Source organism: Chiloscyllium plagiosum, chromosome 23, assembly GCF_004010195.1.
Source record: "Chiloscyllium plagiosum isolate BGI_BamShark_2017 chromosome 23, ASM401019v2, whole genome shotgun sequence".
Lineage (NCBI taxonomy): Eukaryota > Metazoa > Chordata > Chondrichthyes > Orectolobiformes > Hemiscylliidae > Chiloscyllium > Chiloscyllium plagiosum.
Window position 1 is genome coordinate 36,094,191 of NC_057732.1, and position 27,679 is coordinate 36,121,869.

Genomic DNA, 27,679 nt, shown 5'->3' on the forward strand with positions numbered 1-27,679 from the left:
ACAGAAAAGAGAGCAGTTAACCTGACAGGTAAGAGAAGTGAGTACAAAACCAAATAGTCACACATGCTGGAAATCTGAAATAATTAATTCAGATAAATGCGAGGCGCTGCATTTTGGGAAAGCAAATCTTAGCAGGATTTACACACTTAACTGTAAGGTCCTAGGGAGTGTTGCTGAACAAAGAAACCTCGGAGTTAGGCCACTTTTGGAATATTACGTGCAATTCTGGTCTCCTTCCTATTGCAAGAATGTTGTGAAACTTGAAAGGGTTCAGAAAAGATTTACAAAGATGTTGCCAGGGTTGGAGGATTTGAGCTATAGGGAGAGTTTGAATAGGCTGGGGCTGTTTTCCCTGGAGCATCGGAGGCTGAGGGGTGACCTCGTAGAGGTTAATAAAATCATGAAGGGCATGAATAAGATAAATAGACAAAGTATTTTCCCTGGAGTGAGAACTAGAGGGCATAGGCTTAGGGTGAGAGGGGAAACATATAAAAGAGGCCTAAGGGGCAACTTTCTCATGCAGAGGGTGGTACGCATATGGAATGACTTGCTAAAGGAGGTGGTAGAGGCTGGTACAATTGCAACATTTAAGAGGCATTTGGATGGGTATGTGAATAGGAAGGGTTTGGAGGGATATGGGCTGAGTGCTGGCAGGTGGAACTAGATTGGGTTGGGATATCTGGTTGGCATGGAAGAGTTGGACTGAAGGGTCTGTTTCTGTGCTATACGTCTCTATGACTCTAAAAACAGAGATTGCTGGAAATACTTGGATCTGGCTACATCTGTGCAGAAGTAGCATTTCAGCTTAATCATCTGTCATGGTTTATTAATGATGAGGAGGTGCTGGTGTTGGACTTGGGTGGATAAAGTTAAAAATCACACAACACCAGGTTGTCATCCAACAGATTTATTTGGAAGCACAGGTTTTCAGAGTGCTGCTCCTTTGTCAGGTAACTCCCTGCCATTTGACAAAGGCACAACGCTCTGAAAGCTTCTACTTGCAAATAAACCTGTTGGTCGATAACCTGGTGTTGTGTGATTTTTAACATGCTTTATTAAGGAAATTTAAATAAATTTGGATGCTGCTGAGATGAATGCCATGCAATGTAATGGAGCTTGTATTATGCAGTGTGGTGCTGGGGGATCTGATCTGTTTGGCTCAGTTAGATTTCCTTCTGCTTCAGGTATGCATGGTGCCATTTTTGGTTATTGCATTTCCCACTCCAAGATATTGTTATGGACCAGACCAGACCCGCTTAACAAAATTTCAGAAGATAGCCTAGGCCCTAACCTTTGCTTATTTTAAAGGCAAATGCATTTCGACTGGTTAAACTACTTGACATTCTGCAAAACAAAGTTTATTCACACCCTATCACTAAAATATAGCAAAATAAGGAAGAACTTAGAATGATTTAACTCTGTTGGAAAATTTAACAGAACAATAGATGGAGTAATGATTAGAAATTAATTGTTCCAGTCTCGTAACATCCCAAAAGCACACCTTTTGGCAAAAAAGCAAATTCAGCAAACAGATCTTGCCTCTCATGCAATCCAGCAGGTGAGGAAGAGAACCTCCCAGCTTTTGGTTGTAATTGACAGAGGGAAAAAAAGCTTCCATTTCCTCAAGCCCACAGCAACAACTGTTAAAAGCTGACTGAAAATCCTTGTTCTGTGAGAACTTGACCACACCTACTCAGGCTGCTTCTATTGTTCCAACTTTAAAAGATATCCCCAGGCCTCACCAGTTGTTGATCTTCTCAGAGACTGCTCAGTACCTGTCCCCCAATCTCTCTCTTAAAAAAAAAGGACAAAACACACCTCTTAAAGCCACAGCATTGTCACAATACGGGTATTAAGTGGAATGTAGTGAATTAATTTAGCAGATTGCAAAACTCTAGTCTTGGTAGACAACGGTGATTTCCAAGGCGAAAGTGGGTACTACAGATGCTGGAGATTAGAGTGGTGCTGGAAAAGCACAACAGGTCAGTCAGCATCCGAGGAGCAGGTAATTCAACATTTCAGGCAAAAGCCCTTCATCAGGAATAAACAGTGATTTACAAATCCTACCTGTACCTAATTTCATATCAGAGAGAGATTGTGGAACCTCAAATTAAGCTATGTCCCAGAAATGAAAAGCAAGTCTTTAATCCACAGGATTGGCCAGCACCCAACAGAAGGTAAAGCTTTGTATCTGTTAGGTTTGAATTTTAGTACTAGAATGAAAATTCAGACTGACAGCACTGTCAGTTCCCATGAATTGCTGATGAACTTACCCATCTATCTTCTCTTTGCAGTTCCGGTATAAGAAACGAGTGTACACCCAGAGTCATATAGAAGAGAAACAATTGGCCAAGCTACACACAAAGGTAGGTGCTCCTTTGGTTCAATGATAAACATGGGGACGTGGAGATGCTTTAAGTATCAAGAGACTTGACGTTTATTCCAGCATTCACTCCTATGACCAAGACAGCTCAATACAAACTGGACTCAGCACCTTTACTGCTAAAACTGTTGCTCATGCTTTTATTGGCTTGCAACTGGATTATTCCAATACTTTTCTGGCCAGCCTCCTATCCTGCATCCTCCAGAAACTTGACCTCAACCAAAGCCATGATTACCTGACGATAACTCCTGTTCACCATCATCCTTTGCTTGTTATCTATTGTAGCTTCCCATATGACAATATGTCAATTTTAAAATTCTCAATGCTTTCAGTCCCTCTATCCTTCATTTGTATCAGTAAATGGGCAAAACAAAATGCTATGACAAGGTCCTAAAAACAGTGAAGGTTCCTTTGTTCTGCTGGCTTGTTCTGTCAGATCAGAGATTTAATTGATCTGGCAGCTTGACCACCTGCCTTCAAAGGATGGCACCTGGTGATAGGCCTTGCATTGGTGAAACCGCAGGAACATATTGGAAAATTCATTTTTTCTTCTATTGCAATAGCATGTGAATCAGGTGATAGTGCTATTTCTCCAAGAAAACAGTGAAGTCATTTGTCTATACGTAAGTGTTCCCATATAAAAAAAACTGTCCCATTGCAATATTAACCTGTGCTCCAAAATTCTGTACCACGACATGAACATACCTTTCAAAGCCATTTGGTTTGAAGCTTTATATGTTCTTTAGACTGTAGTAAATACTCTCTTTTCCTACAAATAATTATATTGTTAGGGTAAAACTGGATAGTTTAGTCTTCGACAATGTTGAGTTTTGGAACCACACCCCTGTGACAAGACACTGCAGCATGAGATTGCTGAGGACTTTATGTTGAAGTTGTAACTTGAGGTATATTTTTCAGAAAAGGGACTTGTCTCATTTGGTTGAATTCTCTGTTGTGCATTAAGTATTCAACACCTTCTGTAGAACGATCTTCATTCAGTGGAACCTTTACTGGGTAATGCTTCTTGAACAATTCTCTGAACTCTGCTATTTGGATTCCTCATTCGAGAGTTAGATCTTCTTTTGGAGAAGTTCAGCGACTGATTAATCTAAGAGACCAATAATAATCCCGTGGCAAATGAGCTGGTTTTGTAAGTTTCCATTGTTGCATGGTTCACATAGTTATTGGTTATATACTGGTTATTAATGAAAATATCTACAGTCTCTGCTAAGGGTCAATACTTGCTATTTTGCCAGTATCTTATTTATTCCTGAAGTGAAATATTGATCAAAAAGCAACATTTAAAAGGCACTTGGATGGGTACAGGAATATAAAGGGTTTAGAGGGATTATGGAGCCAAATACGAGCAAATGAAGCTGATCAGTTTAGGATATCTGGTCAGTATAGATAGTCAGACTGAATGGTTTGTTTCTGTACTGTATAGCTCTATAACTGCAGAGTCAAAGGTAACCTATTTCTTGTTGATGTGTTGTTGGTCTAATACATGATCTAAAGTACTTCCCTCATAGTAGAGAAGTGTGCTTGCCTGATCTGCATTTGCTTTGGTGTCCAATGCTGAGACTGTTTGAAATCTTATTTGCTGTGCTTTCCACATTTGCCAATTTGCTGATGTAGTAATTGGATCTAATAGATTAAATGTAACTGTTCGAGAGGTTTGTGAGTGTTGTTGCACTCGCTGATTGCTTACAGGCACTCAAAGCTGTTGATTATTTTTTTCATTTTGAAATTGCACATTAAGATTTCGATCTCATTGAACTAGATACATTTCGTTGCCTTGTGATATTCTTGTTCGTCTAAACTGTTATTGAATCTTTGTTGTTATTGTCCTGAAATCTGTTGATGTTTCTGCTGATTTTAAGTCAACGTTAGGTTTTCCTTTACCAATATGGTGTTTCCATGGAGACAAACGAAGATATTCCTTTTCCAAACTAAAGAGTTTCCAAAAGATCTGGGGATAGAATCTCTAAACAGCTGCAATCAATACAATTTTTTTTGACTGTACTAAACAGATCTGCCATGATATAATAATTGGGGTCAACATTTACCTGCATTGAGGTATTTTCATGCCGCGTGCAATCTTCTTTGATCAAATTCAGCTTTTTTTCTTTGCAATGCTTTCCTCTTAATAAATGAAACTTTGTATTTACTGAATAAAATTTGCATTCCTTGCCCAAAGCTTACTTCATTGTTTGGCCTCTGGAGCTTTGAAGTCATTGCAGTTCTTTCTTCTAATTTTGTTCAGTTCATCGACGTGCCTTAAGCCTGTTTTTGAAGAATTTTCTTAACTTGATTGTTGATAAGTTTTCCTTTGAATAAATAATTTAAAGCTGCTAAGTAGTTGCTAAAAATCTTAACTCTGCTTCTTCCCAGCCCAGTATTTTTGGGATCTTCCTCTTAGAGATTGCTTCTGTTCTGGTTAGCACTGCTGCTTCACAGCGCCCGGGACCTGGATTCGATTCCAGCCTCGGGTGACCATGTGGAGTTTCCACATTCTCTCACCATGTCTGCGTGGGGTTTCCTCCAGGTGCTCCAGTTTCCTCCCACAATCCAAAGATGTGCAGGTTAGGGTGAACTGGCCATGCTAAATTACTCCATTTTATCCAGGGATGTGTTGGCTAGGTGGATTAGTCATGGGAAATACGGGATATGAGGATAAGGTGGGGTTTAGGTCTGGGTGGAATGCTATTCGCAGGATTGATGCAGACTCGATGGGCCAAATAACCTCTATCTGCAATGTAGGGATTCTATGATATCCAGTAATCGGCCTCTTTTCAGGTGTGCACAATCCAGATTTATCCCTTTAGCTGCTAGAGGGCATTTGTAACTCACATTCTTTTACTTTCTCTTAAAAGCTTATTTACTCCACTCAGCTGTAAAAAGCTTTTATTGACTTTAAATTGGCTTGGCGATTTCTCTGCAGAGACGTTCTGTTCAGAGAGTCTTCCTTCCCAGCAGCTATTTAGCTCCTTGGCTCTTCTGCCTGCTGGCTGGTACTAAATTGGACTGTTGACCTTTTGAGTTACTCTCTTCTCCAGGCAATTTCAGGTCTGCTTCTGGATCTTCGCTACTGCCACCATTTTCTCAGCAATCCATCGCATTGTGGTCACCATCTTTCATTGTGTGGTTTTGGAATCACACCAGAGACTTTGGATTCAAATCAGATTGCCTAATGAGAAGGCAAAGTCAAGGACTGTCTGTAAAAATTGGCTTCTGTAGTACTCTATTCAATGCATATTCACATTATATACAACAATGTGTGGTAATCTGCAAACGACCGGGTTCTATTTTGAATTGTTAAGAGACTTTTATCGATGTACTAACCACACTGTGCTTTTCATGCCATGTGTGAAACAGCTCCAAGGCATCATTATAAAGTTGCACCAGAGTCCTAAGGGTCATGTTGAACAGTACACAACGCTACACATTACATCTCTGGTGCTGGAAATGAATATTTTAAGTGGTGACTGGGGCACCAGTTATATGGACTGCATTGTACTAGACTGCATTAAGCTTCCTAAGTGTTATTGGTACTGCATTCTCTCAACTAACCAAGTGCAGTCTATTCCACTTGTGCCTTGTAGATGGCAGCAAGTCTTTTGGGAATCAGGAGGTGAGTAACTCATTGTGGAATTTGCAATCCCTGACTATTCTTCTGGGCTTGGTTAAATTAGAACAAAGACCTGCTTGAGCTCTGAAACAAAAACTAAAATTCTGGGCAAACTCAGCAAGTTTGGCAGCTTCTGTGGGGAGAAAGCAGAGTTAACATTTTGAGTCCAGTGTCTGGTTCTGCTTTTTGCCCACAGATGCTGCCAGACCTACTGAGTTTCTGTTCTCTTTTGCACTTTGTACTTAAATAACAGGTTCAGTTAAGTTTCTGATCAATGACAATGAACCCAGGGTGTTGATGGTGGGAGATTTAGTGATGGTCATGTTATTTAATGTCAAAGGGAAATGGCTCGATTCTCTTCTTTTGGAGATGGTCATCACATGGCATTTGTGTGACATAAATATTCTGTTGGACCTAGGAGCTTAACCCAATCTATGCCTGCAGCAATACCCTTGGGTTGACATTATTGACTTGCAAAAATCACAAGCATCTTCCATTGAATGAGGTATGGGGACAGTAGAAAGTTTACTCTTTAATTTCCACTGATTTCGCCTTTGCTGGGGATCCATTGTACAATGCTCAGTCATGCAATGATGCCAAAATGTCAAAGGTAGTCATTACCATTTGTGCTGGAAAGGAGCAGATTATTTCAACTGATCTGAATAAACTCCTTTTACTTCTTTCTTTCTTCCTCTGCTCCCAGTGTGCTGTCAATCAATTTGCTGTTTAACTTCAAACAAGGAGTCAAAGTTGTCTCTCCACACTTGATACTGGGAAGTTATTTAAGTAGCAATACCCAGAGGGGGACAGGAAGTGACAGAATGGGCAAACGTAGAAAAGAGTAACTATAGTGTTAAAGGAGGGAAAATGGGTTAATAAAACAAAATAAATAGTTCCTTACTTAATTGCAGTTGATATTCAGAATAAATGCAATGAATTAACAGCGCAAGTAGAAGTTAATAGGATGATTTTATAACAATTATGAAGTCATGGTTACAAGGACATCAAAGCTGGGAATGAAATATTCAGGACAATGTGTCTTTTCAAAATGACAGGCAAGAAGGAAAGGGTAGCTTTGTCAGTGTGATAGCAAGAAATGACCTTGGACTGGCAGATGTAGAATCTATATGAGCAGAGGTCAGAAATAACAAGGGATGGAGGACACTGATGGGAATAGCCTTTACTCCCCCTATCCATATGAATAATATAGGAGAGAAAATAAATCAGTACACACTGGTACATATTACATCTCTGGTGCAGGAAGTGAATGGGGCACCAGTTAAATGGACTGCATTGTACTGGACGGTATCAAGGTAATGTCAGTATGTAAAAAAAGCAATGTATCAATCATAGATGACTTTAATCTTCATTGGAAGAAAAACAAATTGGCGGAGGTAGGCATGAAGAAGAATTTAGTGTTGAAAAATGTGGTGCTGGAAAAACACAGCAGGCCAGGCAGCATCCGAGGAACAGGAAAATTGACATTTCGGGCATAAGCCCTTCTTCAGGAATGAAGAAGAGTTTATACTGTATTCAGGACAGTTTTCATGAACAATGTGTTGTGGCTCCAACAGAGATCAGGCTGCTTTGGATCTGGTAATGTGTAATGAGACATGTTTAATAAATCATAGGATCCCTACAGCATGGAAGCAGGCCATTCTGCCCATTGAGTCCACACTGACCCTACGAAGAGCATCCTAACCAGACACCCCACCCCATTACCTGAAACCCTGCATTTCCCATGGCTAACCTTTGTAATCTGTACATCCCTGGATATTATGGGTAATTTATCACAGCCAATCTACCCAACCTGCAAAACCTTGGGCTGTGGGAGGAAACTGGCAACATGACATCCCAACACTTGTAATCAATGTACTGACCAATAAAGGCAAGTGTATCAAACACCTTCTTCACTACCTGTGACTCCACCCTCAAGGAACTATGTACCTGCATGCAACAGAAATGACAAGCAATGTCCATCTTTACAAATAAAAGAGTCTACTCACCTCTTCTTAAGATTTAACAGCATTGCCATTGCTAAAGCTTGCATTGTCATCAAACTGGGAGTCATAAAAGTCTGAAACACCTACCTGGCCAGCTCCATTAATACTATGGTTAGAGCAGTCACAGTCTGGGCACTATATTGAGAGTGACCAGCCTCCTGACTCCATAAAGCCTTTCCATCTAACAGGCACAAATGAGAATGTGATGGAGTAATCCTCACTTGCTTGCATGAGTTCAGCTCCAACAACATTCAAGAAGATTCAGAGCCATTCAGAGCCAAAACCAGCCATTTAATTAGTACCCCATAAAACAGAGGTCAGGTGCTTTGGATCTGGTAATGTGTAATGAGACATATTTAATAAATCATAGAATCCCTACAGTGTGGAAGCAGGCCATTCTGCCCATCAAGTCCACACTGACCCTATGAAGAGCATCCCACCCAGACACCCCCACCCCATTACCTGAAACCCTGCATTCCCAAGGCTAATCTTTACATCCCTGGATACTATGGGTAATTTATCACAGCCAATCTACCCAACCTGCACAACTTTGAGCTGTGGGAGGAAACCTGCACACCTGGAGGAAACCCACGCAGACATGGGGAGAACATGCAAACTTCACACTGACAGTCACCTGAAGATGGAATTGAACCCAAGTCCTAGGTGCTGTGTGGCAGCAGTGAACCACTGAACCACTGTGCTGCCTCATGATTTGAGGGTAAAAGATCTCTTAGGGAACAATGACCATAACATAAATTTATCGCTCAAATGAGTGTGAAACCACTGTCAGAAAGAGCTATAACAAACCTAATTAAGGTTGATCTCAAAGAAATGAGAGCAGGATTAGCTGGAATAGACTGGGAGAGTGGTTGAGCAGAAAACTCAGTTGAGGAACAGACGTTTAAGAAAAGTAGTTTATAATCCACACAAGGATGAATAGCAGTGAGGAAGAAGGATTCAATGAAGGAGATAAACTGACCATTGCTAACTGAAGAAGCTAAGTCATAGTATAGTATCAAATTGAAAGAAAAAAACATATATTGTGACAAAGATTATTGGTAAGCCAGAGGAGTAGGCAAGTTTTAAAAACCAACAAAAGATTACCAAAAAAGAAGAAAATAAACTTTGAGGATAACACCAAAATGGACAATAAGGGGTTTGTTAAGAAGGTAAATAGAAAGCGAAAGTGAATATAAGTCTCTTAGGGGATGAGGTTGAGGAACTAATAACAGTGAATCAGGAAATGACTGAAGAGTTGAATAAATAATTCACACCAGTCTTAATGAGAGAAGGCACTAATCACATTCCAAAATAATCTAAACAATCAAGGGACAAAAGTGGAAGAAGAAATATTTACAAAAGCTGTCAATAGTTTTTGAAGTAATTTTTCTCTAATGGGGCTAAATGCTGCTAAGTCCCCTGATCTGAATGGTTGTATCACAGAATATTAAATAAAGTGGATACAGTGATAATGGATATACTGATAGTCATCTTCTCAGAATCCTTGGATTCTGGAAAAACCCCAGAGGACTGGAAAACTGCCAACGTAACAACAGTATTCAAAGTAATGTTCACAGAGTCATAGAGATGTACAGCACAGAAGCAGACCCATCAGTCCAACTCGTCCATTCTGACCAGATATCCTAAGTTAATCTAGTCCCATTTACCAGCATTTGGTCCACATTTTTCTAAAACCTTCCTATTCGTGTACCCATCCAGATGGCTTCTAAATGTTCTTCTTGTATCAGGTTCCATCTCTTCCTCTGGCAGCTCATTCGATACACACACCATCCTCTGTGCAAAAAAGATGCCCCTCAGGTCCCTTTTAATTCTTCCCACTCTCACCTTAAACCTATGGCCTCAACTTTTGGACTCCCCTACCCTGGGAAAAAGACCTTGTCTATTCACCCTATCCATGCCCCTCATGATTTTATAAATCTTTATAATGTCACCCCTCAGTCTCCGAGAGTGCAGTGATAATAGCCCCAACCTATTCTGCCTCTCCCTATAGCTCAAACCCTCCAACCCTGGCAACGTCCTTGTAAATCATTTTGAAACCTTTTCAAGTTTAACAACATCTTTTCTATAGCAGGGAGACCGGATTGAATGCAGTATTCCGAAAGTGGGCTCACCAACGTAATGTAGATTCACAACATGATATCCCAACACCTGTAAGCAATGCACTGACCAATAAAGGCAAGTGTATCAAACACCTTCTTCACTACCTGTGACTCCACCCTCAAGGAACTATGTACCTGCATGCAACAGGAATGACAAGCAATGTCCATCTTTACAAATAAAAGAGTCTACTCACCTCTTCTTAAGATTTAACAGCATTGCCATTGCTAAAGCTTGCATTGTCATCAAACTGGGAGTCATAAAAGTCTGAAACACCTACCTGGCCAGCTCCATTAATACTATGGTTAGAGCAGTCACAGTCTGGGCACTATATTGAGAGTGACCAGCCTCCTGACTCCATAAAGCCTTTCCATCTAACAGGCACAAATGAGAATGTGATGGAGTAATCCTCACTTGCTTGCATGAGTTCAGCTCCAACAACATTCAAGAAAGTTGAACACCATTCAGAACCAAAACCAGCCATTTAATTGGTACCCCATAAAACCACCTTAAACATTAATTCCCTCCAACATCTGCAATGTACCACAACTGCAGTGTAGTACTGCATACAAGATGCATTGCAACAAAACTCACCAAAGCTTCCTCATCAGTACCTTTGAAAACTATTCCCTCAATCACCTAGCAGGACCAAAACAACAGGCTTGATGGAATACCACCTGCTGCAATTCCCTTTCAACTTGTGCACCATCTGACTTCGAAATATATTTCACTCAGATCAAAATCCTCAAATCACCCACCTAACCATACAGATTATGTACTGACACAAGAAGGACAGCAATATATCAGAAAATGTGTACCATTGTTTAAAGGTAACTGGGATTACCAATAAGTGTTTGCCTTGGCAGAAAAATCCAGTCTCATGAATAAACATAAAAGGTGTATGGAATAAAATCTGCAGATTCTTTTTCATGCTCATGTGTAACTATTCAGGAACATTCTCTATGTCCCTGTTATCGTCTAATCATCCTGTAATATTAAATATTTGCTGCTTCACAGATAATCAGTACTTGCACATCGCTGGTTTGTAAACTCTGTGTATTTTCAAATCTGTCATAGAAATGAAATTACTGACTTTCTGATCAATCTGTCACATGCAAGCAACTAATAGCCTTGCCTGGAAAAGCAGGCAGATTCAAGATCCAGCAACATCTGTAAGGAGAGCCAATGTTAGCCACAGACCATATGAAAGCTCTAGTGTTATGCTTAGTACAACAGGAGCAGAGAGAGAGAAAACCGGATGTGTGTTTTCTCAAAGCAGATTTGGTAGTAAATAGCTCAGCTGTCAGATTCTCTAGCTGGCAGCTGATCATGTGGATAAGATGTCTCTTTGTTCTGCTGAGACAATGCCTTAGTCATTGGGTAGGTGGAACCAACACACTGTGGCCTTTGCAGGGAACATTTCTAAAGTGCTGATATAAGCTCTGAATTCCCAAGGCAGTTACTGAGACTAAGGTATCCAGGAGCCATTGGGCTCATTGGAAATAAATTAATCCCTCATGTTGCTGCCCTCCAGAACTCCCTCTATGAACTTCCTCTTCCAAGTTCTGTCTTGCATCCTATTATCAATAACATTTCGGGCACCCGGTACTCTTTTCTAAAGCATCCTTACAATCAGCTAATTTTTTTCATGGTCTTTGCTGCTTATCATAATTTTTTCCAGACTGTTGTTTGTCGATATCGTTGTAACCTCCTATAGCCCGACATCGCAACCCTCAGTCTCCACTCCCCTGTTGCAGGATTATTTTCACTCCCTGCCTGTCACAGCCACGTCAGAGCTAGATCCTATAGCTACTTTTACATGTGTTTAATTCAGCCTCCCAATCTTTTCCACCTCGCTGCTCCAAATCTTGAAAGCTTGCTTTGGAACTGCAGAATAATATGAGTTCCCTGCTTCAATGCTTCCTCTAATTCCTAATCTCTTTCCATGCTCCCCTCTCTCAAAAGTGCCTAGGATAAATCTTAGCAGGACTTATATATTTAACAGTAAGGTCCAATGGAGTTTTGCTAAACAAAGAGACCTTGGAGTGCAGGTTCATAGCTTCTTGAAAGTGGAGTCGCAGGTAGATAGGATTGTGAAGAAGGCGTTTGGTATGCTTTCCTTTATTGGTCAGAGCACAGAGTGCAGGAGGTGGGAGGTCATGTTGCAGCTGTACAGGACACTGATTACGCCACTGTTGGAATATTGCCTGCAATTCTGGTCTCCTTCCTATCAGAAGAATATTGTGAAACTTGAAAGGGTTCAGAAAAGATTTACAAGGATGTTGCCAGGGTTGGAGGATTGAGCTATAGGGAGAGACTGAATAGGCTGGGGCTGTTTTCCCTGAAGTGTCGAAGGCTGAGGAGTGACCTCATAAAGGTTTATAAGAACATGAAGGGCATGGATAGGATAAATAGACAGGATCTTTTCCCTGGGTTGGGGGAGTCCAGCACAAGAGGGTGAGAGGGGAACTATATAAAAAAGACCTAAGAGGTAATGTTTTCACTCAGAGAGTGGTGCGTGTATGGAATGAGCCAAGTGGGATATGGGCCAAGTGCTGGCAAATGGGATTAGATTAGGTTGACATGGATGAGTTGGACCAAAGGGTCTGTTTCCATGCTGTACACCTGATACACGGGTAAGGATTTACTGCTCTGAGTATTAAGTAATAGGGGCAGGGTAGGATTTACTGCTCTGAGTATTAAGTATTAGCGGAAGCCTGCTTCAGGAGTCACCCCCTGCAATGACAAAGCTAATTAGGCACATGATGTGTCGATGAGCTTCACATCTAATCAAGAATTTCCTCACTGAAGGCTCACCTTGCCTGAGACAAAAAAAACTGCAGATGCTGGGGCCCCAAAGTTAACAAACAGGAGGTTGGAAGAACACAGCAGCAGGCAGCATCAGGAGGTGGAGAAGTCAACATTTTGGGTATAACCCTTCTTCAGGAATGGAGGTGGGGGCAGGGCGAGTTGTAATGGGGTGGGGAGGGTAGCAGAAAGGTGAGATAGTTTTGATGAACGCAGGTAGTGGCAACATCTGATTGGTCGATGGGAGGAATGAATCTGGTTGGTAGCTGTAAGGAAAGGTCGATAGCTGGAATGGAAGGAATGTGTGGGTTTTGGAAATGTGTGTCAAATATCATCAAGATAGCTGTACCTTGATCACACTTGTTACAAAACAGAGAAAAATGGTGCGGTCAGCAGAACGTGAAGGCTCCTTTGAGAAGTGAAGACAATCCTAATAAGTAAAGTTGGCCATCACTGATGTTGTTGTGAAACTTGAAAGGGTTCAGAAAAGATTTACAAGGATGTTGCCAGGGTTGGAGGATCTGAACTACAGGGAGAGGCTGAACAGGCTGGGGCTGTTTTTTCTGGAGCGTCGGAGGCTGAGGGATGACCTTATAGAGGTTTACAAAATTATGAGAGGCATGGATAGGATAAATAGACAGAGTCTTTTCCCTGGAGTGGGGGAGTCCAGAACTAGAGGGCATAGGTTTGGGGTGAGAGGGGAAAGATAAAACGCAGAGGGTGGTACTGTATGGAATGAGCTGCCAGAGGAAGTGATGGAGGCTGATACAATTTCAACATTTAAGAGGCATTTGGATGGGTATATGAATAGGAAGGGTTTGGAGGGATATGGGCCGGGTGCTGGTAGGTTGGACTAGATTGGGTTGGGATATCTGGTCAGCATGGACGGGTTGGACCGAAGGGTCTGCTTCCTTGCTGCACATCTCTATGACTCTATGATGTGACCAAACCTTTTGAAACTGCAGTTAACGCTGGCGACTTGGGGTAGGTGCAGTCTTACTGCAAGATGATGGGTCAGGAGTGGAGATGCCAGTGGGCTACTTTTCCAAGAATTTCAACCATTATCAAAGGATATATCCTACCATAGAGGAGGAAACATTGGGATTACTATCTATTCTTTAACACATTTTGAAAACTATGTTTGACATGGTTACAAAAGAAACTTTAATCTATACTAATCTTAATTCATGATTTTCATTGGAAAATTTAAAACTTAAAATTCAAAACTTTCAGATTGATTAAACTATCCAGTGAAACGACCTTTTACATTGCTGCTAGAAATAATGAGTTTACAGACATATTGTCCAGAAGATAAAATGATGAAAAGTTAAGCATTTAAGAGATCATAAAAGATTGTATAAGATTGAGGATGTATTGGTATAAATCTCACATTTTAATCACAGAATCACTATGGTGTGAAGGCAGGTCATTTGGTCCATTGCGTCCACCACCCTATTGAAGCACATTCCCCCAGACCAAATCTCCTACCCTGTAACCCTGCATTTCCTATAACAAATGCACCTAACCTGCACATCCCTGAATACTATGGACAATTTGGCATGGCCAATCCACCTAACCTGCACATCCTTGGACCATGGGAGGAAACTGGAGCGCCCAGAGGAAACACATGCATTCATGGGGAGAATGTGTAAACCCCCGACAGACAGTCGCCTGAGGGTGAAATCGAACCCAAGTCCCTGGTGCTGTGAGGCAGCAGTACTAACTACTGAGCCACCATGCCCTTTTTTTAATCATGTTTAATATAGCTTGTGATGAAACATATTTTTTTTAAATGACATTTCATCTTTCCCAGGCTAGAGTCACGTAAAGACCACATCTTTTTATGTCCTTTAAACTGGACTGTGAACTAAACGGGGAAGATACTGCTTTAAATCAAGGAGACTGTGATAGAGGATGGCTGCAGTTTTTAAATTCATGTTTACTGGAGCACATTATGTGCAATGTCACCTTTTCCTGGAACAATGACAGTAAAAACAGACAGAATGGAGTCGATGGCTTTTGGACTAAGGAAACTGTTGCTTGCCAACAGTATTTTGGCTGTCTCATGACCAGGTGATCATGGTGTGTTTGGGGCCAGTGCAGCAAAAATACATTGGGAGAGCAATAAAAAAAAGGAAAATGGGAAGTAGAACATGAGTGTGTTGGTGAACAAGGGGAGGAGTGACATCGTGTAAGCATGTGATTGTGTATACTGTCTGTTGATGTGCATTATCATAAAGGTGCTTCATTGTTAACTTTTTTGTGAGGATTTGTGTTTAAAGGATTGCGAATAGTGATTCATTTAAACAGGCTGAAGAAATTCCTATACTTATTTTGAAAGGAATCACTAAAAGGACACGTTGTGACATTATTTTCAAGGCTTTTCTGGGAAGTTATTTGAATTGAGCTGACTGCTTGGATTTTCTTTTACTGGAAATCACATGCCTGGGTTTGTGGTGGACACGAGTTTTTAGGTTTGCATATTGTTTGGCATTCACTGAGGATATAGTGTACTGAAAGAGTGAAACTGCCTCGCTCATTCTCTCTGCCTTTCTGAGAGAACCCTATTGAGTATTCAGTGTACAAAGTTAAAAATCACACAACACCAGGTTATAGTCCAACAGGTTTAATTGGAAGCACACTAGCTTTCGGAGCGTCGCTCCTTCATCAGGTGGTAGTATTCTTGAAACACCAATCCAGCTGTTGGCCTGAAAGCTTTTGAAATAATTCCTCTCAGCATTTCAGGATTCTGAACAGAATTGATAATGTTGCTCTCGGCAAAGTCATTCATTTTAGTGAAGGGATCAAATTCCAGGAACATAAGAGAAAAATGATAGCATTAGGAGTAAAAGTGAAAATAAGGAAGAACGTCATTCAAGTGGAATTTGAATTGTGCAAACGACCCTGGGGAAGGAAATTGAAGCAGACATTGTGGAAGGGATCAGTTTCAGAGAAGTGGATGGAGTGAGAATGGATTGAAGGCCTGCTGGGTTATTCCTGTACACATCATTCTTTGCTTTAAGAGCTTGTTTACTCTTTTAGGTTTGAATAAATGTAGGTGAGGGTTACCAATTCCTATTGAAGGTATTTCTCTCTCATTGAGCTAAACAGCCTTTTCAGTAACCTTCAACTATCATGCAACTAATAAATAAAAATATTTAAAGAAAGAAAGCTTTTTCTAAAATACTTCTAAGAATTTTCATCTTCGCCTGAGTTTCTCATTGCTTTGAAGATTAATTCCTGGAAATTCCAAGACAGTTTCTGAAGGGCTGGAATCAAGAAAGACGACGTGTGGCACTTAATGAGGTGACTATATTGGATTATATATTGCCATTAATCCTTGACTTTTTGTTGTCATAATCTATGATTTGACAAATTGAAGATTCTCACATACAAGGCAAAGCCCAATGGGAGTATACACATGTATTACTTTGTTAATATTTGGAGGTAGGACGTGTGCAAACTGTAGATTAAGAATTTCAATTGTACTCTAATTGTTGTCACCTTGCCTACTGTTTTCACATTAACTGAAAGCAAGTCCCTGTAGATCCAGTGTTTTTTCAAGTAAACAACATTATTATTGATTTGTCAAATAAACAAATCAGACCAATTTTTTTTTATCGCAAACTAATACATACAGCACCTTGACCCTGTGAAATCGATTCAAGAAAATACGAATACCTCCCTTTGACCCAATGCCTTTGATTTTACTGTAAGTAATTCAAATAGATTAAACCACGTCCTGTAGAGCCACATGATATTGAGTCCAAATGAAGCAAATCCGGCCTCTCTGAGCACAGTATTTCAATGGCATTTCAATATTAACAAGATAGGTACAAAGGAACGCAGGGATGTTGTGAGGAGAGACGACTGACTGTGTGAGGAAGATGGATTAACATCAGCAAAAGACAGTCAGTGATACTGTATTTATGAGAAGGATGTTACAGAGTGACAGTGAGGGAGCTGAATTATCAGTGGAGATACATTCAATAATGTAGTACAATAGGAGAAAGAATTACTTGCTGATGATGGATTATCATCAGTAGCGATACAGTCAGTTGTATAGGTTGCTTTTTAGAAGGTGTTATTAAGGAGACAAATGGGGAGAAAAAGCCAGCAACCCAAAATATTCTGAATAAAAGCGGATCAGAAATGGTACCTTTGAAAGACGGCTTAATGACCAAACATCAAGCTTTATTATATTGTCAATCATAGAACATTATTGGCTAATAGTTATCAATCCAACTCAACAGTGTAAGTAATCTTCCCCTTTTTCAGTTGCCCCTGTGAATGGTAATGGTATGATATCTGATGAAAGGGGAATGATGTATGTAAATAACAACTCACCAAGGCAAAGACATGGAGTGGGCAGCATGGTAGCTCAGTGGTTAGCACTATTGCTTCACAGTGCTAGGGACATGGGTTCAATTCCAGCATTGGGTGACAATCTTGGTGGAGTTCGCATGTTCTCTCCATGTCTGTGTGGGTTTCCTCCACTAACTCTGGTTTCTTCCCCCAGTCCCAGGATGTGCAGTTTACATGGTTTGGCCATTTTAAATTGTCCTGTAGTGGTGAGGCGTGTGTAGGTTAAGTGGATTGGCTGTGGGAATTGGTGGGTCTGACTGGGATACTCTTCAGAGAATCAGTGCAGATTCAATGGACCATACGGCCACTTTCCACACTGTATAGAATCTAGTTGTCTCAAGAAAGGGTGCAGGTTCGTGGCTGTGGAACATGCTGAACCTTTAATGTGGAGTTCAAGGTTAATAAGATCAGCTGAAAGACTGGCATGAAGTTTATTTACAATAATTGAGGTCTAAGTGATCTTTAAATCAACACTCTAAGCCTGAATTGTGATGAAATTATGATATGACTAAAAGAACTGAAAGGTTCTTTTGACAGGATTAAATATTAAATCGATAAGATTAAAGTTATTGTTGATGAACATGGCATATGAGCTGGTTGCTTGGAAACTAAGAGTCATAGAATCCCTACAGTGTGGAAGCAGGACATTCAGCCCATCAAGTCCACATTGAGTGTAGAAAGAGCATCCCACCCAGACTCACATTCCCCACCCTAAACTTGTAACCCCGCATTTCCCATGGCTAATCCACTAAGCCTGCTCATCCCTGGACACTATGGATAATTCCCCATGGCCAATACACCTAACCTGCACATCCTGTGGGAGGAAACGGGAGCACCCAAATGAAACCCACTGGGAGAATGTGCAAATTTCACACAGACAGTCGTCCAAGGGTGGAATCGAACCTGGATCCCTGGCGCTGTGAGGCAGCAGTGCTAACCACTGAGCCACCATCCCGCAGAGCTTTGCAGTTATAAAATTAATAAAAGCAGGAAAGACAGGAGAAACTTAACACGTCTGGCAGCATCTGCGGAGAGAGAAACAGAGTTAGCACTCCCAGTGACTAAGGGGGAGCAGGGGTAAGTAGAACAAATAGTGAGGGTATCCAGAGCACAAGATAAAGGCAGTTAAAGGACTGATTGAGATGTAAAATAAATGTTAATGATAGGTTTAAAAAAGGGACAATGGATCAGCTCTGTTGGCAGCAAAGCCATCAAGCCACAAATGAGTCAAGGTTGGGAGTGGGGTTGTTCATAACCAAAATGAGGGACAGTGGTCACATTCTGAAGTTGATCTGATTGTTGATTTCTAAAGGTTGTAAAGTACGTCAGTGGAATTTGAGGTGCTACTCCTCCAGTTTACTGGAAAAACTTCAAAAAGCTGAGGATGGAAATGGCAGCATGACAGCAAGCTGGTTTATTGAAATGGCAAGTAACTAGAAGGATGCAGCAAATGTAGTAGACTAGATTGAAGGAAGTACAAATAAATTGTACCTTCATCTGGAAGGTGTGTTTGGGATCTTGGGCAGTGAAGAAGTAAGACATAATAGGCCAAGTATTAAATCTTCTGCAATTTCATAGAAAGGTGCTGAGGCAGGCAAGGGAAGTGGGGTGGGAGCTGAGGAAATGTTGGGAGTGATGTAACAGTGGACCAGGGTGTTGTGAAGGGAACAGTCCCAGAGGAATTCTGACAGGGGAAGAGAAGATGGTGGAAAGGTTGGAGGATGACCTTTTGGTGCAGAGACTGGAGTGGCAGAAAATAAGGACAAAGGGAGCCCTATTGTTCTAGGAGGGTGCAGGAAGGGGTGAGGGCAGAAGGATATGGATAGGATAAGAATCCAGCACTTTAAAACACTGAGAGAAATGGTCAGTGTAGGTAGGAGCAAAATACGTGGTGCAAATTGCCAGCACACAACAAGAGATCACAGGTTTCCCAAGCCAGCCTGTAAATAAACACACATCCCACCTCCTAGTGGATGTGGAACAGACTTTCAACAAAAATCCTGTCAGACTCGTGCCTTAATTTTAACCTGTATCAGAATCAAGAAATGCAAGAGTTCTGGAGTGATAAACTTGCATCCTGAGATTCTGAGAAATTTCAGCTCCCAGGCCTCTCTTCCATATCCAGTTCCAGAACTCTGCTGAAACGTAATGAGAGAATACTAGCAGCAGGGGGACCCAGCAAGAACACTCCCAAGCAATTGGGAACATTTTGTTAGAGAAATGGCTTGGTGGGGGGGAAGGTACAAAATTTCCTTGTGAGGCCAGAAAGACTAATTATTGGCTAAGCAGGGAATGTGACAAAGAGAGTGACATTTCTTCTGATCTTGGTGTCTGTTCAGAAGAGGCTCTGACAATATAACTAGTGCAAGCAGCACTTGCTCAGCAGTAACTGACTCATTGACATTCAGTTTGGGTTCTGCCAGGGCCAGTCAGTTCCTGGACACATCACGCCCTTAGTTGAAACATGGACAAAAGATGTTGTGGTTCTGTTCGCCGAGCTGGAAATGTTTGTTGCAAACATTTCGTCCCCTGTCTAGGTGACATCCTCAGTGCTTGGGAGCCTCCTGTGAAGCGCTTCTGTGGTGTTTCCTCCGGCATTTATAGTGGCCTGTCCCTGCCGCTTCCGGTTGTCAGTTTCAGCTGTCCGCTGTAGTGGCCGGTATATTGGGTCCAGGTCGATGTGTTTGTTGATGGAGTTTGTGGATGAGTGCCATGCTTCTAGGAATTCTCTGGCTGTTCTTTGTTTGGCTTGCCCTATAATGGTAGTGTTGTCCCAGTCAAATTCATGTTGCTTGTCGTCTGCGTGTGTGGCTACTAAGGATAGCCTTTCGTGGCTAGTTGATGTTCATGGATGCGGATCGTTAGCTGTCTTCCTGTTTGTCCTATATAGTGTTTTGTGCAGTCCTTGCATGGGATTTTGTACACTACGTTAGTTTTGCTCATGCTGGGTATCGGGTCCTTCGTTCTGGTGAGTTGTTGTCACCAAACAGAACCACAACAACGAGCACCAGAGCTACAAATCTTCCCCCAAGCTATGGACAAAAGAGCTGGACTCCTGAATGGAGGGAAGAGTGATTGCTCTTAACATCAAAGCTGCATTTGATCAAGTTTGGCATTAAGAAGCCTTGCCAAAACTGGAGTCAATGGGAATCAGGAGGAAAACAATCCACCTATCACAAAGGAAGATGGTTGTGGTTGTTGGAGGTCAGTCATCTCAGCTCCAGGACATCTCTGAAGGAGTTCCTCAGGGTAGTGTCCTACGCCCAACCAACTTCAGCTGCTATCTCAATGAATTCTCCCCGCTCCCATCAAAACATTTTCTGATGACTGTACAATGTCCAACATCATTAGTGACTTCTCACGTATTGATGTAGTCCATGCCAGAATGCATGAAGAGTTTAGATAAGAGTGGTGCTGGAAAAACAAGAGCCAGACAACATCCAGCATTGGATGGCAAGTGTAAGTATAATTCACACCACACAAGTGGTAATGGCCATGTCCGACAAGCGAGAATCTAGCTATTGCCTATTAACTTTGTGATTTTACATCACTGACTTCCCCACTTTCACATTCTGGGGTTAACATTGAGCATAAACTGAACCGTGCTATGCATATAAATACTGTGACTACAAGAATAGGTCAGAGCCAAGGAATCTTGCAGCGAGTTATATACTTCCTGACTCCCTGAGGTCTGTCCACTTGTGGCCACAAAGACAGCCTGATACCATCAGGGCAAAGCATCACATTCGCCAATATTAACTTTGTGCACCCCTGACACACAGGGACAGTGATGCAGCATCTATAGGGTGCACTGCAAAAATTCAGCAAGACCCCTTCGACAGCACCACCTAAACCCATGACCTCTACCATCTTGAAGGACCAGGGCAGCAGATGTATGGGAACACCACTACCTGCAAATTACTCTCCAAACCTCTCACTACCCTGACTCGGAAATAATTTGCAGTTCTTTCATTGTTAATGGATCAAAATCCTGGATCTCCCTGCCTTGTGGACATGGACTGCAGCAGTTTGAGAAATTTGTCAAGAACTATTGGGAAGGCCTTAAATGTGGACACAGCCAGTGAAGTCCACAATCCATAACAAATGAAAGTAAACAGCTGAATCACTTTGAATGGAATACTTGATTTCCTGTTGTGTTTTGTGCTGTCTGACTTACATTAGATTAGATTAGATTACTTACAGTGTGGAAACAGGCCCTTCGGCCCAACAAGTCCACACCGACCCGCCGAAGCGCACCCACCCAGACCCATCCCCTACATTTACCGCTGCACCTAACACTACGGGCAATTTTTAGCATGGCCAATTCACCTAACCTGCACATTTTTGGACTGTGGGAGGAAATCGGAGCACCCGGAGGAAACCCACGCAGACACGGGGAGAATGTGCAAACTCCACACAGTCAGTCACCTGAGGCAGGAATTGAACCCGGGTCTCTGGCGCTGTGAGGCAGCAGTGCTAACCACTGTGCCACCGTGCCGCCCCTGGACTTCATCCAGAATGAATGATTGAAAGGGGTGGAAGAAATTAGAACAACTGGTTTAAATTATTCTGATTGAGCTCCAAGAGTAAATGCATTTTGGTTCTTGTGACTCTCCATCTTGATCATGCTACTGGAACTGCATCTGGTTGGAGGGTATTGAGCTAGACACCTCTCTTTATGTTCACACCTTAAGAATTGCCAGTGAAGTGCTGAAGTAAGAGCGTCTGTGAAACTGTCTCTCAGCGAGAGTGTCCACCTTCAGAGAAGAAGGGCAAAATTAAGCCAAAACTATTGCTCTCCACCTGCCTCTGCCCAACCCCTCCCATTTAGACACCATTTCATTTAAGGAGCTGAAAGGACTTGCAGAGAATGGAGGGAAAAAGGAAAACACATAACAAAAATCACAATTTCCGAAGCAAGAACTGTGCCCCACATCCTTTTGAGGCATGCCTACAATGTAAGCGTATTGCACTTACATCTCAGTACTTACATCTGACAATATCCTGCTGCCGTTCACTGCTTGGTCCTCAGAGTTCACAGTTTTATGTGGTGAGTTTATAAAAATCCACACTTTTTCTAGTTCCATTGGCTCAGCCAATCTCTTATTAATAGCAGCATTTCCCAACACAAATCCAACAGCGTTTGACTTAGAGTAATGCAGTTTCCCTTCTGTTGTCACGTACGCTGTGCTGGACTAGTAGAGAGAGTCACTGTCCCTGTGTTTGATAAACAAGCAAGCTAGCAAAACAAGGATTGTTTGATAGCTTTGTATGTGTGTGTGTATGTTGGTGCTGCTGATTAGTGAGTGACTGGATTGATGCCTGGGTCTGGAGGGGCGTGAGGCGAGCTTGACTGTGTGACGGGTAAATGTGAGAAAAGGCTGTCACTGACTGGGGAGAACGAGCCATTTGTGACTGAAGTCCCACTGAGCCTGGAGTGCTTCAAAGTAAAGGCGACTCGAATGAAAGCAGCTTGTGTGCGCTGAGCTGTTTATGAGGTTGGAGAAAGCTACAGCAAGGATGGGATCAATATTAGGCAGGAAGGTAACTCCAGAGGAGATAGAGCAGCGGACGCAAAAGCAGCACGTGACTAAGATTAACAGTAAGGTACCATACATTTTGTGTTAGTCAATAACTTGTAATGCGGGATAACTGGGATATAAGAGCCAAGAATTGGGCCAAACTTTATCTTTTGGGAAAACTGTTTTATCGTTTACCTGGGCTTGGAGGGTTTGACATTTGGGAAAGAGTATCTTTCTCAATGATCCAACTTTTTCAATCAAGCTGACCTTTAAAGGGCTTAAGAGTACAAGGATGGTTTATTTTGAGTTCCTGTGAGTTAAAAGGGCTTCTTTCAATATGTTGCTATAGGGATTCGAGGAAGAAAATGAGTCAATTCAAATCCTCCCTCGAATGCGATGCTCACTAAAGATGTTTTTGTCCCTGCGTAATAGTAGAACATGGGGTAGAAAACCACTTTTAGGTTAGGGTAGTTTTCGGAAAATGATTGATTGGGACTTTCTCTGGGATTGTGAAATTAAGACTCTCTGGGTTAGTGGGACTTTGGGATTTCAGGATTCTGAAATTGTGAAACTTTGAAGCTATGTATTTTGGGGCAAGGAGGACTTGGATTTTGAGAAAGTGAGGCTGACAATGAATTTATTGCAAATTGTGGAGAAATCTTCCCAATAGGGTAGTGGAATCAAAACCCCTGGAATAAATTAAGATACAATAATAACAATTTAACATGTACTTGGATTGATTAAGGAAGGTAAATTTGATAGCTTCACTCCTCTGCTGCCATTTTGTGATCTAGTAATTTAAAATTTGCACAAAACGTTCAGCAGGCTGTAGTCATGTATCATTTGGTCATTTTGTTATAAGATGTAAAAGCAATAAAACAGTATATAATATTGTCATAATCCACTTGAGAAAATATGCTGATATTTGAGCCTTATTACTTCCAGAGTTAATACAAAGTTAAAGATTTAATTAAATTACTTCAAGTCACCAATACTCCTGCCTGACAATTTCTGTTAACAGAAGATATTAATCAGATTTCTGCACTTAACAAGAAACTGCTATTTATTACAAGTAAGTCAATTCTAATGACAGGCAAACAAAATTTGAATGATCAATTTATACCTCTCTAATGTAAGCTTTAAGGTAAAGTCACTATAGTCTTATCAGACCAGTGGGCTGATTTCTTATTAAAGAGAGATGACTGGTGGTGGTTGAACCTAAGGGTCACCATGCTCATGTGACGTGAGATATTGAGAAGAGAAGTCCTTCATGGTAACTTCAGCTGGTGCGAAAATTGAACCCACACTATTGGCATCACACTATTTCAACAAGCTGCTATCCAGCCAACTGAGCTAATCAACCCCTACTTCTCTTAAACACCTAGATATCCAGTACATGCAGACAGGCATAGACAAACAAAAAAAAGGTGTTATCGGTGGTGAAAAACATATTAGGGTAGCACAGTTGAATAGTTTCAGTCCACAATGTTCAATGAGGTGTCCTTTTGCTATTTTGATATTCTTGTGATCTCTGATCATCTTTGTTCCAAATTTGTTCCAAATTCCCCAAGTCATTTACTGAAGACACAGGCTGGTTGGCACACTAATCTTTCAGTCTCTCTGTTTGAGGCAGCAGCTGAGACAAATGGTGAGTGAGGATTGCTAGTTATCTTCCAATTCTTTGTGCCTACTCTGCAAAAAGAGAGACGCTGTTTTCCTTTTAGACTCTGAAAATATTTGTTCGCTGCATTGTTCATACCTGGCAGTCCCCCTGCCCAGGAGCCAGTCAAATTGTCATCATGCTGATGAAAAATCAACCAATAGACTGTCTCTGAGCAAACCTTCCCCGAACACACACACACACACACATACCTGATGCTGATGTGTCCAGCAACCCATTGCTTAAATAGGTAAACACCATAAATGTAACTTGGAATGAATTCCAGTAAATCTCTTTTCACATTTTACTTGGTTTATAGCATTATCCTTTTCCCATTTTGCTCCACAATCCAAAAATAAAGGAAAATAAAGAGATAATGTTTTAAAAACTTTGCTGAAATGGTACAAGGGTTGAGGGGTTACAATTATGAAAGCAAATGTGAGAACATAGCATCTAAGGTTAAGAGGTTTTCATGATTGAGACCAGTATTGTGAGACTTTTTCTGGTACAGAATGAGAGTTAAATGGAATGTTAGAAAATTTATTTATAATACTATAAAATTTGGAATTATATGCAGTCTGCTGTTCTCTATGCCCATTTTCTTTAACAATCCTTATTATGTCTGTCCCTACTTGTTCCATCTTTTCCTGCATTATTTCTCCCTGTTCTCTCTTCTCACTCCCTATGTACCTCCTTACTTTCAGTTTTCCTTCCTACTCTTCCATTTTCTTGTCCCTCTTACTTTATCTTTATCTACTCACTTCCTCCTTCCCTGCTGTTTTATTTCTTTACTACTTCCAAAGGGTGAAATTGCCCTTTATCAACAGTAGAAAAGTATAGCTCTTGAAAAGCACAGCAGGTCAGGCAGCATCTGAGTAGCAGGAGAATCAACGATTCGACATAAGCCCTTATCAACAGTGCCAAGCAGTCTCATAGTGAATAAGTTGCCTCCTCCACACCTTACCCTTTTTATTCTTGTTGACTGAAACGACAAAGCAGATCTGGTGCAGTGAAATGCAGGCCTGCTAATTCAATCTGCCAGCATAAGCTGATTTCATCCCTTTTATCTTTCCAACTATTTTAATGTCCTCTCCTGTAACTTAATTCTTTATGTCGCGAATTGTCAATTTTTGTCTGATATACTCCTGTGAAGTACCTTGGGTGTTGAAATGTGCATTCTCATCGCGATGGATGTTAAGGGGTTTTGCCACACCTGACCGCTTCCTTAGTTACTCATGACCGAATGACATTGTATTATCATAAGTACAACCCAGTATGCACACACTTAACATTGAACGGAATGCAACAATTTAAAGCTTTAGACTTTTAGAAGACTTTAAATGAAAATAAATATAGGAATTAATTGCCCATAGGGTGCATATTGGCATATAGCTCAGGTTTGGATCACGTTGGCACAACATTGGCACCCTGACGTAGAGTGTGAAGACACTGCTGTATACTGTTGGTACACATTGACACAGTGTTGGCATGCTCATACTCCGTGTTGGTGCGCTGTTCTACATCATTGACACACAGTATCACAAGTTTGTCAAACTGTGGTGGAATCTTGCTACACTGCTTTTGATTAAGTTGAGTTTTGATTGTTAAAAATATATCGATTCTAGGCTGGAGCAATTCACCTTGTCCCATTCCCTGCCATTTCCCTGTAGTCCTGAAATGTTTTCTCTTTAGGCAATTATCTAAATCCCTTTGGAAAGCCATGATTGAATCTGTACCCATCATACCCAGGCAATAGGTTCTAGATCATATCCGTTTGCTGCAGAAAGATATCTTTGTTTTTTCACCTTGGTTCTTTTGTCATTTACTTTATATCCATGGATTGTTTCACCAAATCAAAAGTACACTGCCCTTCTGTCAATGGGAACAGTTTGTCCCAACCTACCCTATCCAGGTCCTTTACAACCTTGAAAACTTCTATCCGATCTCCTCTTATTTTTTTTCCTTCTCCAAGTAGAGCAACGCCAGGATCTCTGGGCACCTGAAGAAGGGCTTATGCCCGAAACGTCGATTCTCCTGCTCTTTTGATGCTGCCTGACCTGCTGCGCTTTTCCAGCAACACATTTTTAATCTCTGGGCACCTGCCAAGCTATTAAGGTGAACTAAGCTGAGGGCAAAGGTGGCATGAATATGATGTTGGCTGGGTAACAGAATACAATGTAGAGCTGAATGGCTGTTTTTCATATGGAGGAATATATATTGTGTTCACCAAGGATATATATGTATTAGAACCATTGCTTTTCTGGATGCATATTAACAATATAGACTTGGGTGTGCAGGGCACAATTTCAGATGGGCAAAAGAAACAGAAGAAGCATGCATTGTGAACATTTATTGTTCTGAAAAAGATTAATCAAACCAAGAAGAAATGAGGGATACTAACCACTTCAGTCATGTGAAGGATAGCAGAGCAGGCTACATTGTCATGCAGATAGGTGGATGGGCAGGATTTAAAACAGTTCTCTGGTTTTGAATTACCTACATGTTTGCTAGAGAGGTGTTTATATTCCCTCTTGTTAGAGATAGTCATTGCCTGGCATTGAGTTGTGAATGTTACATACTACAGGCTAAACTTAAAAGAGTTGCAGGTTCATCGGCACGTGGGCAGGGACTGTTAATTGTAGAAAACCTTTATGGATAAAAGGGCAGACATTGTGTTTTTGTCTCTAATGCTAGAACTTAATGGATCTTTATTTTGACAGTATCTTTTAGGTCAGAGCCATTGGTAAATTCAGCATCACAGAATATTATCAATACTTATCAACTACTATACTATCTTAGAAGAGACACACTATATATATTGGTTTGGTTAAATTATCAGTCACACAAGTGAAGTGACTTCTCAATCACCCTATGGATTTCACCCCAAGCTTCAAATTTAATTACCATGACCATCAAATAAGCAATTATGAAACAATCATTTATCTCTTTTGCTATACAATCCCAGGCCATTTGAAGGGTCTGAAGTTTCTTGTTGCATCAGTATGTGAGGAACAAATAATTTGAACAGAGTTGCTCTGTAAGCATTTACATGTGGCACCCATGTATGCATGTGTAATATGAAGATTTGTGATCATGCTGAAATGTTAAGAAAGCAGTTTCTGTACCTTCTGAACCCAGGCTTGGTCCATTATTTAATTTAGTTTGATTTGATTTATTATTGTCACATGTACC

The 27,679-nt window shown here is 41.1% G+C and overlaps 1 protein-coding gene across 2 annotated transcripts in view; it reads left to right on the top strand.

Annotated features, from left to right (window-relative positions):
- shank3a (SH3 and multiple ankyrin repeat domains 3a) overlaps positions 1-27,679 on the top strand; it is a 1,030,755-nt gene that overhangs the window by 345,905 nt on the left and 657,171 nt on the right. For both annotated transcript variants that reach the window (XM_043713933.1, XM_043713934.1), the window contains exon 5: positions 2,295-2,366. In XM_043713933.1, coding sequence (XP_043569868.1) covers positions 2,295-2,366 — 72 coding nt within the window. The remainder of the gene's footprint in view (positions 1-2,294; positions 2,367-27,679) is intronic.